Genomic DNA, 13,781 nt, shown 5'->3' with positions numbered 1-13,781 from the left:
CGCCTCGGACGTGCTCCTGGTGTTGCAGCCCCCAGGAGAGACCCAGGTGGTCATGGGCTGGCTCTAGAGAGAAAAGGGGTACAGGAGGCGCCAAGGAGGGAAGCGGCTGTCCCTTCAGGTCGGCCCGGGGCGCGGATAATAGGCTAGGGAAGGGGTAGGAACACGGCCACCTCACCACAACCCAGAGCTCGGGACTGCCTTACATACGGTCCCTACGGGGAATTGATTGCCGCCATTCCCCTCCCCCACTCTGGCGGGTAAGGCGACTGAACGGTTTGGAAGGAAGACGCATGCGCATGAAACTAAATCGTAAACCGCGGAGGCTCCAAGTTCAATAAACGCGGGATGGCGCAGGCGCAAAAAAGCCCAAAGGGTCTATAGAGGTGGGAGGGGGAAGGAGCCCCAAACGCATGCGCATAATAGTGCGCTGGCTAGAGTGGGGGCCGGCTCATGAAATTGCGCATGCGTCTGAGCTCTGTGTGACGCAAGGGGGCGGTGCGGGCACCTAGCTGCGCGTGCGCAGAGCTTGTTCAAAGGGCCTTATTTAGGTTGCGCAGGCGCCTGCTGGCCATTTCTTCTCAGCCACGCCGAAGTCGTGTGTTCAGGTGAGTGTTTGTGGCTCTGTGTTTGCCGCCTAGCGGCCCCCGAGGATGCCATTTTCGGGAGGATTGCTTGCCTCGAGACCTCTGTAGAGCCTGGGGGGCCCTGGCAAGGTGCGGGCTGCCGCCTGGAGCCAGGAATAGTTCGCCGAGTAGCGGCGGGGCCGCCGAGGCCTGCAGGCCGCGTCGACTCTATTGTGTGAGATGTCGGAGGAGGCGGAGCGGAAGCGGCCGCCGCCATTTCCTTGCCTCCACGCTGGCGCTAGGCCAGGGCTCCCTCGGCTTGGGGCAATAGCACCTGGTGTCCAGAGCGGCTTCGGGGGCCTGGGTGCTGGCCGAAGGGGTGGTGAGTGTTGGAATCGCCGGGGTTCGGGCGTCCGCACGGGCTCGGCTCTTACTCGGGCCCCGCAGGCCGGCGGCCGCCTCGAGGGCGGAGGGCCGTTTAATTTGATCATTTCCTGGGTCTGACGCTCGTCTGCCGCCTTGCAGGCTGTCTCGACGCCAGGACCAACTAGGAGACGATGATGTTGGGCACCGAAGGCGGAGAGGGATTCGTGGTGAAGGTCCGGGGCTTGCCCTGGTCTTGCTCGGCAGACGAAGTGCAGCGTTTTTTTTCTGGTGAGTTTGAGGCGGAGGCGGGAGTTCGCCGTCGGGGCCGGCCGGCCGGCCGAGCCGGGAGGCGGGCGTGCCGGGGCGGGGCGGGCCGGGCCCGGGGCGCCCCCTGGTGGGGCGCGGGCGGAAGCCGTTCCCGCTGGGCTGCTCGCGCCTGACCGGCCGCTGTTACGCAATGGAAATTGCGAAAGCCCCGCCCGCCCTCCGAGCCCTCGAGAGGGGGGAAGGGGGCAGTGCGGCCTCTGGAGGGTTGTTTTATCTTCATTTACTCTAAGCACTAGTCTTTCTACGGCTGTCTTTTCGAAATGATAAATGGGATTTCGCTCATCTTGGGAAAATTGTCCAGTTAGCTGGGCAAACGATACGTTTTGCAAATCCTTAAAATAAACCGTTTATTTCCAATTTCGGTATGTCCTTGAAGCGGGGCTTTCCACTTCAGAAAGTTAAAATGTCACTTCTTAATTTCAGAAAATTTTCCTAATGAAGATTTGGTAATTGTGAAGAGTTCTTGCTCATCTAGTTCTTGATCTGGCTCACTTTACAGTTGAGGACACTGAAGCCCAGGGAAGTTCACTTGCCTATGTAGATTTTTTTCCAGTATGCAGGTTTCCTGAATAATTCCTACCAAAATGTCCTTGGTCTTAGTGTGAGTTCAGACTGATACAGATATATTTGGGAGAAATTTGCAGGTTTTGGAAGGACACTTGTAGGATTGACCTACTATCTGAATTTAGCATTGGTAACGGAAAACGACCTGTAAAACGAGAACCAAGTACACTGGAAGCCACCTTGCAGTGAGCAAGACTGGGTTTGGCTTCAGCTGTGCAACTTGGAGCATTTTAGCTTGCTAACATTGATCCCCTTTTAGGTGAGTATTGGCCCTGCAATTTGGATTCGCAGGAGAAATTGTATGTGGCTGCCAGTAAGGTAAAGCTATCAAGTGCCTCAGACCGAAACGTGAAACCAGACTCAGAAAATGGCATAAAATCAGAGTCCAGACTCAGTTTATGAGAGGTTACAAAGGATGTTCAATGGAGAGGACCTGGAGATAATTTTGTTAAGGAATTGCTTTGACTATTGGATTTTCTTGATGCAATGGGAAGGTGTCCAGAGAATAAGAAAGTTTGGGGGAAGATAAGTGCTTAAGTACTAGAAAGTGTCCCTGGGAATTGGTACTATGGGTCATTCTAGGCTTTGCAGAAGTTCTGCCTAGTAGTAGGGGAATACACAGGCGTTTCATCTGTATCACCCAGAGGTGGTTTTTTAGTTTTAAATTCTGTATTAACGGTTGTTTTCTTTCCAGACTGCAAAATTCAAAATGGGGCTCAAGGTATTCGTTTCATCTACACCAGAGAAGGCAGACCGAGTGGCGAGGCTTTTGTTGAACTTGAATCAGAAGATGAAGTCAAATTGGCCCTGAAAAAAGACAGAGAAACTATGGGACACAGATATGTTGAAGGTTTGATTTATGTTGCCCTAGTAACAGTAAATAAAATATTAAACACAGAGAGCTCTATCTTACCCCTTCTGAATTTTAGGTATTTGACCGCATGGAAATGGTCATCTAAGGGAGTTTATGGCAGCTCTTCCTAGATTATCTAAAGACCCAGGAAGTCTGAACTTTGTTCTCTAACTTTCCAAAATTGACTAATTCTAAGCACCTCTTTCAGTATTCAAGTCAAACAACGTTGAAATGGATTGGGTGTTGAAGCATACTGGTCCAAATAGTCCTGACACGGCCAATGATGGCTTTGTACGGCTTAGAGGACTCCCCTTTGGATGTAGCAAGGAAGAAATTGTTCAGTTCTTCTCAGGTATGTAGTTGTGTTTGATGCTGAGCAGTGAGTTCTGGCTAGCTTCTGGCAACATGGGATTTAATAGACCTTAAAGTCCAGTAGCTTAGATACTTAAACAGGTGTGAGTATGTGCAGATGAATTAAATGTTTTCTTCTTCCTGGAGACCTTCAAATAATTTAAGCCCATCTTAAAGGTGGAAATTCAGTCCTTCCAAAATGCTAAGTTTGCCTATATTTAGTTGTAGTTCTTCAGAGTAGATCTTTGAGGATTGTCCTCAACAGCTTAACTACTTTCCTCACAATGCTGTTCAGCAAAGTACCAAGTTAAAGGTAAGATTCTTTAATGTCAGATCAGTATCAGTTAGGTGGTTGTAATTGACGGCAAGTGCCTATGTGGTAAGACACCTTGGGTCATGGGCCCAGAAATGTCTCTAATGGTCTAATTCTCTTTGTGGAAAAAGAAAAAACACCACTTTTATGGTTGGTTTAGCCAGGGAATTATATAAACTTACTAAAAGTCGGTCTAATGTAGGAGTAGTTTGAATGTAGTCTCAGTATCTGAAATACAGAAAGTGTTTTGAAATTGTTTTGGGCCTAAAGTATTTGAATGTTTTTATGCTGAAGAGCTGATAAAATTGCATGTTTAGCAGAATGTTAGATAATATGTTTAAGTAACTTCTATAATTCATGATGCGATAAAGTGGAATTAAGAACAAGAAATCCTTTCATGGTTCAGTGTAGTATGTATTAAAATCTTGACTTAGATATGTTATCAAGTCCTAATATTTTGCCAGAATTTTTGAAATCAAGTCTGTTTTGATTGTTTTTGTCTAAATTGGTGAGAATTGAATGCTTTCTGTCAACGTTAAATATGAACATAATTTCATATCTTCTAGGAAAGTGCTTTAAGCCCTTTTTGTAAGCTTGGGAATGTATCCACGGAAAGGATTTTTCATAGACGGAATTTCCAGAAGTGAATCATACTACTGTTAGAGCATAAGAGTGCATGATTGTGCTGTGTAGATCAGTTGTTTGTTGAAAAGCTTAGATTGTATGTTTGTCAATTATATGACTTAAGCAATGTTTCAATTTGTATATAAAATGTTTAAATGTGTAATTTTTTTAAAAAGTTGAAGTTCCACTAACTTAAAACATTGAAATATAAAATGAGGTAAAAGGTGTGTTGTAAGTTTAGTAACTGTTGTATTTAATGCTTGAAACTTTATTAAATTCTTCTGTAATTCTCAACATTAATTTGCATAGATTAGAGTGTTAATTGTTGAATTCTTAATGCATCCTGTGTTCAAGTGTTTTTTGTTTTGTTTTTGTTTTTTTGTTTTTGTTTTTTTTCTTTTACATACTATGCCATGGGGTGTGTTAAGAATTGAGTTATGCTTTATAATAATGGAACTTCATATTATTACAATGCATATGTAAAGAGTTACTTGTTGAAAGCATACCGTTCACCTAAAGTTAAAATTCTGGTTTATTTAAAGCTATAAGAAGAATCATTTTTGGGCTTGTGATGTTAATATTGCCCCCCTACTGGGGTTATTTGTCCTTGGGTTGAAGGGTTGGAAATCGTGCCAAATGGGATAACATTGCCGGTGGACTTCCAGGGGAGGAGTACGGGGGAGGCCTTCGTGCAGTTTGCTTCACAGGAAATAGCTGAAAAGGCTCTAAAGAAACACAAGGAAAGAATAGGGCACAGGTGGGGATGGATGGTTGGTTGGATTTGTCACTTTTCTTATGGTAAACAATTAAATCCATATTCTCTCTGCTTAGAAGGAAGAAATCTATTTTCTAGTCCCAATTGATTGATGTTTTGCCACAATTTTCAAATTTCCTGTGTTAAAGTCCCATAATGCATTGAGATGAAAGTTTAGGTTTTAAAATTGTCCCCAGTTAATTTGATCTCCCTGACAGTATTGTAAGATTCCTAATTCTAATCACTAGAGTTGAGAGACTATGGCTTTAAAAAAATGTTAATGCAAACCTGGCTTTAGCTGTAATAACACCCACCTAGTAAATTAATATTACCATAAGAAAATGTGATACTTTCTGATCTTGTTTTTAAAGTTGAAATGCAACAAACTTTTTCTTGCTGTATAAATATTCTGCATATGTATTAATAAGCATAGCTTTCAAGAAATTGTCACAAAAGGTTTTATTCTCTTTGCTTGTGACTATTTTTCATTGAAGCATGCGCTTACCTATGCTGATTCCTACTAAAAGCATAGGCCTGGGGTATTATTGGCGAAAGGAAATGTGTAGTGTGGGCTAGACTGTTGGTGGAGGCTGGCTTTTTAGCCCACTTGCTATACATGCTGCCAACGGATTTAAGACATGAAATGTTGAAAGTTGAGTGGAATTCTTTCCCTCCTAAGACATTTATAGTACTCCTCTCTACCCCTAAGGTTGGGCTCTCTGCCTCAGAGGAGTGACTTTTACTCTATAAATTTTACATTAAATCTTACAATTGAGTGAATTTCTGGTCATTGCCTATGCAAATATAAGAAATCTGGCTTTAAATATTAGTCAGTTTCATGGCTATGACTACATTGTTTTCTTGTGTAACTAAATACCTGTATGAAATGGACTAATGTTTTCTCTCCCCTCCCCATCCCCTCCCCTCATGAACAATGCTTTAGGTATATTGAAATCTTTAAGAGCAGTCGTGCTGAAGTTAGAACTCACTATGATCCACCACGAAAGCTGATGGCCATGCAGCGGCCAGGTCCCTATGACAGACCTGGAGCTGGCAGAGGGTACAACAGCATTGGCAGGGGGGCAGGCTTTGAACGGATGAGGCGTGGTGCTTATGGTGGAGGTACGTGAGGCTGTGCAGGCGTCATAAGGTCTGTTCCTCCTGTAACTGTTTTCATTTGGTTGATTGTCCTTAACTGTCTTTCAGGTTACGGAGGCTATGATGATTATAATGGCTATAATGATGGCTATGGATTTGGGTCGGATAGATTTGGAAGAGGTAAGGTAAGAATTGAATTTCTCAGCTGAAGGATACTTACACTCTTGTAAATCTAGACCTCAATTACTGTTTTTCAGGAATGTCTGATCACAGATACGGGGATGGTGGCTCTACTTTCCAGAGCACAACAGGACATTGTGTACACATGCGGGGATTACCTTACAGAGCTACTGAGAATGACATTTATAATGTAAGTGTAGGATAAATTTACGAGTTGTCTGGTTCAGCATAGCAGTAAAAACTTGGTTCTTATTCTAATTAAGTGAAACCAGTGGGTTTAAATTGTGCTTTTTTTGGTAATGGTGGATCTTTGACTTCGTTCTCTGAAATACCTTGTATTTAGTTTTTTTCACCGCTCAATCCTGTGAGAGTACATATTGAAATTGGTCCTGATGGCAGAGTAACTGGTGAAGCAGATGTCGAGTTTGCAACTCATGAAGATGCTGTGGCAGCTATGTCAAAAGACAAAGCAAATATGCGTAAGTGTGGTCTTAAGTATTTTGGGGTCTCTGTAACATATTTTTGAATGACCACCGTTTGTGATAGAGAAATAGTAAGGATGTATGAGAAATTTGTTCTCCCGTAATGGGTTAGTTCCGTGGTGTGTGTTTAGAAAGCGTGTGGGTTTTAAAAATTAGTATGATTGAAAAGGGGTTTGTGGTAACGTGGTCTTGAAGTATATCCTTAATTGACAAACTTAGAACAATTTGGATGAATGTTTAAATCAGAAGGCTGGTGGTTGAAACCAGAGTAATTAGCTGAGAAGCAGCTAGAATTTTTTTTACCAAAAGTATTTGAAGTTCACACATCTACTTGTTTAAGAACTTAAAGTGCTTATCTTTTTTCTTTCACCAACAAACACTTTCAAACCTTTTTTTCTCTCATTTCAGAACACAGATATGTAGAACTCTTCTTGAATTCTACAGCGGGAGCAAGCGGTGGTGCTTACGGTAGCCAAATGCTAGGAGGCATGGGTTTGTGTAAATATCACTTTAGTGTCTTTTTTTAAGCTAACCTTGTATGCCTTTTCTCTCATTTCAGAACACAGATATGTAGAACTCTTCTTGAATTCTACAGCAGGAGCAAGCGGTGGTGCTTATGGTAGCCAAATGATGGGAGGCATGGGCTTGTGTAAATATCGTTAGTTTTTTTAAAAACCAAAACATTTATACTTGTATAAGTCGATTATGTAAGTTAAGTTATATTTTAAGGAGTTTAGCATAATTAAGTTAGGCAAAGAGATTGTGATTTGAATTTTGTGTCTGGCTTATTTAAATCATTGTGAGTTAAAATTGTTTAGATAACTAGTTTTTAGTAGTTTTGGGGGAGGGGACTGCAGAAACTAGTTGAATTGTCTTAAGTATGAAGTAGAACTCTAAAATTAATACCTAGTTAGAAGCACGAGGTCAAAGTTTTGGGCATGGTTAGTTGGGCATAATTAGGTGTTCAGTGATAATCTGTGTATGACATAACCTTACTATTTCAAATTATTGGGGGAAAACCCCACTAAATCCAGTTAAGCAATATCCTAAGGTCTTCTCAGAATGCCTCTACTTATGGAATCATGTGGATTTAGTCCTGCTGACGTGCATACTGTTGGCCTTCGGGTTTATAATTGTCTAGTTCTTAACGATGGATAGAAAGGTAGTTTGGTCACAGGCAATAGGTAGAAGGAGGCAGAGGGTTATAGTGATACGAGATCAAGACTGGAAAATCATAGATTTAGAATTACAAGCCCGGTACCACCAGGTACCACATTACATACGGAACAAGGTCCTAATGTTCTCTTAACTTAACAGCAAACCAGTCCAGTTATGGCGGCCCAGCCAGTCAGCAGCTGAGTGGTGGTTATGGAGGCGGCTATGGCGGCCAGAGCAGCATGAGTGGATATGGTAAGTGTGTTTTTTAATATACTTGAAATAAGTTTTGGGCAGGTTTCTTTAGATGGGGGAATATGCAGGCTCCTTTTTGGTGAAAGTGGGTTAATGTTTGCTTTTGATCCAAACGTAACTTGTTCTTGATAGTTTAATTTTTGGAACCAATCATTGGGAGGGGGAAGTGTTCTGTAAATTAAAACTAGTCATTGCAACTTGGACTAATGTCGAGCCAGAAAACATCTGCCTCCATTTATTAAACAATTAAACTGTTGATTTTTTTTTTTTTCTGTCTTTTGGTAGCATTAAATCCATTTTAGATGGAGGGAGGATTTAAATAGTAGAATGGTGGTTGGGTTTAGGACCGTATTTACTAGTCAGTTTTATCCTAGGATTGTTTTTATTTTTATTTTTTTTCAATTGGTCTAAAGAATGGTGATTTTGGTATTATAGTCTTACCCTACAAAATCCTTTTGCAGACCAAGTTTTACAGGAAAACTCCAGTGATTTTCAATCAAACATTGCATAGGTAAATATTTTCTCAAAAAATATAATTTAAATTCCCGATAGCAAATACTGATATGTTGTAATAACACTATTTCTATAGCAGTCAATGGCTCTGACTTAACTCCATGGAGGCTGCCATTTTGGGCACAGTGAGTTGCCTTTAGTCCCAACTTTTGTCGTCTCACTTCTTGCCCACCATGAATAGGAAAAGCAAGAGACTGCCCCCGTCCTCCCTATTCATACATGCCATTCGATGGACATATTGTGAATGTTTATGGTAAATTTTTTTTTTAAAATGCCTTGCTTAGCTTTAAAAACAAGTAATTTTTGCAATTTTTGAAAAACACTAGTTTTCCTTTAAACTTAATTTTCTATGTTGATCCTGAAGCATCCAATTAAATGGTAGCGCAAGAGTCTGGCAAGTTGGTACTGCAGAGAAAAGGGGTTAATTGAGACTTGTTTGGAGTCGGGAGTCCCCTTTCCCAAACATGCTTCTCGCCACTTGGACAGCAGCCATTTGTACTCGTATACTTTTTAAACTTTTTCTTGGAATGCTCTGTTTTATTTGACTGATGATCTGATGATTCTGCTGACTTGTCACATTGCTCTCTCTGCAGGCAGCCAAGGCGCAGTGAACAGCAGCTACTACAGTAGTGGAAGCCGAGCATCTCTGGGCGTGAACGGAATGGGAGGGATGTCTAGCATGTCCAGTATGAGTGGTGGATGGGGGATGTAACTGATCCTGATCACTGACTCTTGGTCAACGTTTTTTTAAAAAAGTTTAACAGTTTTGCAATACAAGCTTGTGATTGATGCTTACTCTTAAGTGGAAATCAGGATTGTTTTAAAGACTTAAGGTTCAGTATTTTTTGAACACAGACATTCATCTAGGATGTAACAATGGAGTAAACTATAACTGTTAAACAATTTTCAGCTTTTCTCTAGTTCTATTGTAGGATGTACTTAAGCAGCAAGTGTATTTAGGTTAAAGCAGTTGAATTATGTTAAATGTTGCTCTTCTACCACATTACATTGAACACTGTTGGGATGCATGTTGAAAGACATGCTTTTTTGTAAAACTCAATATAGGAGCTGTGTCTACAATTAAAAGTGAACACATTTGGCATGTTTGTTAATTCTAGTTTCATTTAATAACCTAAGGCACGTAAGTTGAAGCTTTTTTTTTTTTAAGTTAATGGGGGACTTTGAGACGCAACACCATACGTTAGGATTTTGGTCTTGGTGTTTGTATGAAATTCTGAGGCCTTGATTTAAATCTTCCCTTGTATCGTGATTTCCTTTTAGGTGTATTGCGCTAAGTGAAACTTGTCAAATAAATCTTCCTTTTAAAAACTGCACTTTGTCTTGTCTGTGCTTCAGTGTCATGTGGACTGTTTCTTGGTGCTCTCTTCCTGCCTGGGGCGTAGGTGACAGTGGCCCACGTCTCTGGCTGTGGCAGAGAGGCTCGGCAGCCTCCTCTTCCCTCCGGTGCAACTGAAGGTAAACAGAGCTTTTGAGGGCCCTTGTGGAAGGGCTGCGTGTTTGGCCTGGCTGCACAGGACCTAACCCCAACTGCCCTTGACTTGCTAAGCGCTTGCACAAAACCCAGGGAGAGGTGGCAGTACTCTGCATGTTCTGCATGTCCCCAGAGGCCTGTGGCAGGCATGGCTGTGAAAAGGCAGTGCCGGAGGTGAGGCGCAAGGGGGTACCCACCAGGAGCTGCCCTTCCCACTCTGGTGGCCTCCCTGAAGTTTTGCTTCCATGGGACATGGGGCGGGGGGCTTGTAGAAGGAGCTAGCTTATAAATGGCTTTCAAAGGGAGTCTTTTGGTCTTTGATTCCTAAAGATCAGGTTCACTTAGGGGCAGAATTCATTCCTTAAGAGTTTTGGAGGTAGAATTCCAAATTGCATTTCTGAGCAAAAAGGACTAGTTTAATTTGGTTAATTGGAATCCACCTGTCTTGGTAGAACTCAGACAACTCTTGAGTAGCTGGCATTAAGCACTTTTTAAAGGGATCATCTCCAAAGTCCCTTCAGTAGATCCTGATCTGAAGCCATTTTCACTCGCTGTGACCGTGCTGTGCTGAAGATTCTGGTCTTGGTTGAGGTTTGCTTAGACTCCCGTTATCTAAGAGTCTGTAGATGGCAGCATTGCACAAATGTGCACAGAAGACCCTGCAGACCCTACCCTGCTCCATGCCCTCCGTCAGGACTGGGTGCACGCACCCTGCGGGCCAGTGCTGTTGCACGTGTGCAGTCGGGCTGGGGTACAGAAGTGTTAGACTTGGCATGTACCCTCTAGCTGGTCTTCTGGTTTAGAGAAAATTGTTTTCGGGGGAGGTCCTGAGCATTTGGTCTCCAGCTGTGTTCTAGACCTAGTCCTGCCCCTAGGATCTTAGCGGAGTCACTCTGGAAGCGACCCGTGTTGAGAAGGCCCCGGGAGGGTGCCTTCCCTGGGTCCTTCAGCTACCTTGTTTAATGTAGGGAACATCTGTGTTGAGAAAAAGCCCGTTGGAAGAAAAGAGACTATAGACGTGGGGAGGAAGGCTAAGTGGGTGCAGAACCGTTTGCAAAAGCCAAAGCGAGGCCTGGGCCATTCTGGTGCTTTGGAACCTTGCATGAGAACCAGCTGGGCACTTGTTAGCCAGGACCAGAACGTCCAGATGCTGTTGGGAGTGGGCGTTCTAACGTGGGACCCTGCTGTGTCCCTGGGTAACGGACCTGTGCGTGTCAGCTTGAGAAGCACTGTCCTAAGCCATCCGTGGCCCCTGTCACCCAGGTCAGGAGGGTTTGCCAGACCACAGCCTGAGAGTTCCACAGGTTCAGGGGCATGTCTGATGCGTGAGGAGAGAAGTTCTGCCTCACGCAGCTAAATACTTGCTAAGTGGCACAGTGATCCAGTGTGAATAATGCCTGTCGAACATCTGTTGCTTGTGGGTGGGGAAGGGAGGTGGGGAAAAGAATCCGTTATGACACGGGGAAGAGCACTGAGGGCCGCGCGGTGGTGGGAGCTGTCAAAACGGTCTAGGATCAGGTATTCTGCTTCCTTTTGTGTGTGTGCAGATGAGCGCTAAGGCCCAGAGGTGAAGTGACCTGCCTCAGGCTCCCCAGCAAGTTGGAGTCCAAATTGGGTGCATTGAAAACAAGGTACCGATCTCTAATGCTAGACCAAGTTGGCCACGCAGCAGCATGTAAGCATTTTTGGAAAAACTGGGCCCTGGAGATGTAAAAAGCTGCTCAGAGGAGGTGACAGAAGGGGAGGCCCCCTGGCAGCCACTCTCGCTGCCACGTACTTCCTGGAAGGAACGTGGCTTTGGAGCTGGGCCCACAGATCCTGGGACTTAACCTCGCTGAGCCACCCAGGTTCCCGTTCGTAAAGGACGGATGTAAGGGCACGGCAGATGCAGGATCAGAGCCCACGAAGGAAAGGGCCAGGGACTGGACAATGAAGGGGCCGAGGGGCGGGGGACTAGGCAGTGAGCAAGGGGAGTCCACCGAGGGCTTCGCGGATGGACGGGCTAGTCTGGACAGTTACTTCACCTGGATATTCGAGACCACGGACCAGTCGGGTGGGGGTGAGCATGCGCGGAGTCCGTTTTCATAGCCGACAAACAGCACCTGTCCTGGCCCTGCTTGGAAAAGTAAAAACTGGTGGCCTGGCAGGTGCTTCCCACAGGTGTGTCCATCGGAGTGCACTAGATCAAGCTATCATCGTCTGTGTCAACTCCCTGGCATAGAGAACGCCTGAGCTTTGGTGACGGGGGTAAGGTCACTTCCCCCATTGCCCATCCGGGCAGGGCCAGCCTGCGCCCCGGGTCCCCCCTCCCTGAGGGTCGGTAGTCCTGGTCCAGACACGGGGACACGGGGGTGGCTCTGAGGCCTCCCTGAGAGGCTGTCCCTGTGATGCCGGCATTTTCTGCACCAGCCTGAAAAATAAAGGCTTTTATTGCGGGTCTAGAGACATATTCACAAGGGTGTGACACGGCCAATCTCTCGACTCTGAAGCAGGAAGACAGTGCGGGGGGGAGAGGAACGGGGTGCTCGCGACACTAGTACAACTGTTGTAAAACCGCTTAATTTTGTGAAAAGTGAAAAGTGACAGTAGCAAAATGATGAAGTTCCGTCGGAACCAAAGCCGGTGATGTAGGGCAAGGCGGAAGGCAGCGCCTGGACCCGGTCAGTGGCCGGAGGACGAGCAGCGCTGCAGGAGCAGGGTGTGGCAGCTGTCGCACACGCGCACGGGCCTGGGGTAGGAGGGCAGGGCCAGCTCGTTGCTGGAGCACGTGCTGCAGAAGATGTGGCCGCAGTGGCGGCAGTGGTGCTGGGGGGCACGAGGGGGTGGTAAGGGCGGGCGCCTTCCGACCCGCCCCCCCCCCCCCCCCGCCCCAGCAGCAGGGGTCCGTTCGGGGGTGGGGGGGGGGGGCGTGTGCACTTGTAGGACTGAGGCTCTGGAACGCACTGGGGCTGCTGGTCGGCTATGGAACATCCCCGCTTCGCTCCCTGGTGTCACGGCGTCTGTTGCAGACGCGAGGTTTCCGAAGCCAGTGCCTCCTGCCTTTGCGCGGAGCTTTTGCCTGCCCGCCACCTCCATCACTCTGGGCCATGGCCAGGCTGGTTGGGGGCTGGGGACCGTGAGGCCCCAGCCTCCAGCAGGCCCTGTGCCCAAGCCTGATCTCAAAGGTAGCCTCAGGAGGGCCGTTTCTACCGCAGGACCTATGCGAGGCACTGGCCAGGATTTGGGATTTCTCCTTCCCCACAGGGCCTGATGATACCGGGACCGGGGAGAATGCACAGCCGCAAGGTGGGGGGTGGGGCACTGTTAGTGGGCTGGGCAGGCTTCCAGTCTTGCTAGGGATCTGTGTCCCGCCCTTGTGCTGCCCAACTGCTCCATCAAAGCCCCAGCAACCCTGGACCAAAGGCTGGTTGCGGGGACCCCCCCCCCCCCAGTCCTGGAAGCGGAAGGCAGAGTCCCTGGGGCACGGGCCCTGCTCAGCTTCTGGGGCTGTGTGGATGCCTGTCTAACCACGGGTTCCCTATAGATGGTTTTTGCCTAATTTAGCCAGATTTTGGTCCTGTTGCTGACCATGAACTTTGAATGATATACTCACCTAGTGTTCTGTACGTGAGCAGCCCTAACTCCCAAAGAAATCTGCCAATCCTTGAAAGGACAGGTGGGGACAAGCTGGGAAGCCATCTGCGGGGGTCAGCACACCAGCGAGCGCTGTTGCATACGGTGGCCCGGGTCCCACGGGAGTGGGTTGAAGGGGAGCCCCTGTGGGAGCTGCTGGAGGGCCACCCCACGTACCTTCCTCCGGGAGATGGAGAACTCCTTTTCACACTGCTTACAGTGCGTTGCCTCATCATCCTTCAGCCATGTATGGCCCTGAGGGGGAAAGACCACAACAGA

The 13,781-nt window shown here is 46.3% G+C and overlaps 2 protein-coding genes across 11 annotated transcripts in view; one reads left to right on the top strand and one right to left on the bottom strand.

Annotated features, from left to right (window-relative positions):
* The first annotated feature begins 535 nt into the window (after positions 1–535).
* HNRNPH1 (heterogeneous nuclear ribonucleoprotein H1) lies at positions 536–9,732 on the top strand. Of its 7 annotated transcripts, XM_027607092.1 has the most exons (14): positions 536–605; positions 1,089–1,217; positions 2,515–2,670; positions 2,882–3,025; positions 4,580–4,718; positions 5,659–5,837; positions 5,922–5,993; positions 6,050–6,183; positions 6,337–6,472; positions 6,884–6,943; positions 7,035–7,124; positions 7,793–7,885; positions 8,347–8,396; positions 8,992–9,732. In XM_027607092.1, the coding sequence occupies exons 2-13, from the start codon at positions 1,121–1,123 to the stop codon at positions 8,394–8,396; spliced, it is 1,350 nt and encodes a 449-aa protein (XP_027462893.1). In that variant the 5' UTR covers positions 536–605; positions 1,089–1,120; the 3' UTR covers positions 8,992–9,732. The 7 variants fall into 7 exon arrangements, with proteins under 7 accessions (XP_027462893.1, XP_027462891.1, XP_027462894.1 ...); XM_027607090.1 differs by lacking the exon at positions 8,347–8,396; XM_027607093.1 differs by lacking the exon at positions 7,035–7,124 and having other exon boundaries at positions 6,884–6,973; positions 8,992–9,305.
* Positions 9,522–13,781, bottom strand: part of RUFY1 (RUN and FYVE domain containing 1) — a 62,581-nt gene continuing 58,321 nt past the window's right edge. For 2 of the 4 annotated variants that reach the window (XM_027607085.1, XM_027607088.1), the window contains 3 exons: positions 13,680–13,757; positions 11,915–12,003; positions 9,522–9,868 (listed from right to left, as the gene is read on the bottom strand). In XM_027607085.1, coding sequence (XP_027462886.1) covers positions 9,757–9,868; positions 11,915–12,003; positions 13,680–13,757 — 279 coding nt within the window. In that variant the 3' untranslated portion in view covers positions 9,522–9,756. Of the gene's footprint in view, positions 9,869–11,914; positions 12,004–12,301; positions 12,696–13,482; positions 13,569–13,679; positions 13,758–13,781 lie in introns of those variants that run through there. The other 2 variants (XM_027607087.1, XM_027607086.1) reach the window with 2 other exon arrangements.

Source organism: Zalophus californianus, chromosome 5 (assembly GCF_009762305.2).
Source record: "Zalophus californianus isolate mZalCal1 chromosome 5, mZalCal1.pri.v2, whole genome shotgun sequence".
NCBI classification, from domain to species: Eukaryota; Metazoa; Chordata; class Mammalia; order Carnivora; family Otariidae; genus Zalophus; species Zalophus californianus.
The sequence above is the reverse complement of the archived record's forward strand: the minus strand, read 5'-3'. Positions and strand labels throughout refer to the sequence as shown.

Coding starts and splice junctions, on each gene's coding strand:
- HNRNPH1 (XM_027607090.1), top strand. CDS start 1,121: ATGATGTTGGGCACCGAAGGCGGAGAGGGATTCGTGGTGAAGGTCCGG. Junction 5,838..5,921: donor GCGTGGTGCTTATGGTGGAG/GTACGTGAGGCT, acceptor ACTGTCTTTCAG/GTTACGGAGGCTATGATGAT. Junction 6,944..7,034: donor AGCAAGCGGTGGTGCTTACG/GTAGCCAAATGC, acceptor CTCTCATTTCAG/AACACAGATATGTAGAACTC.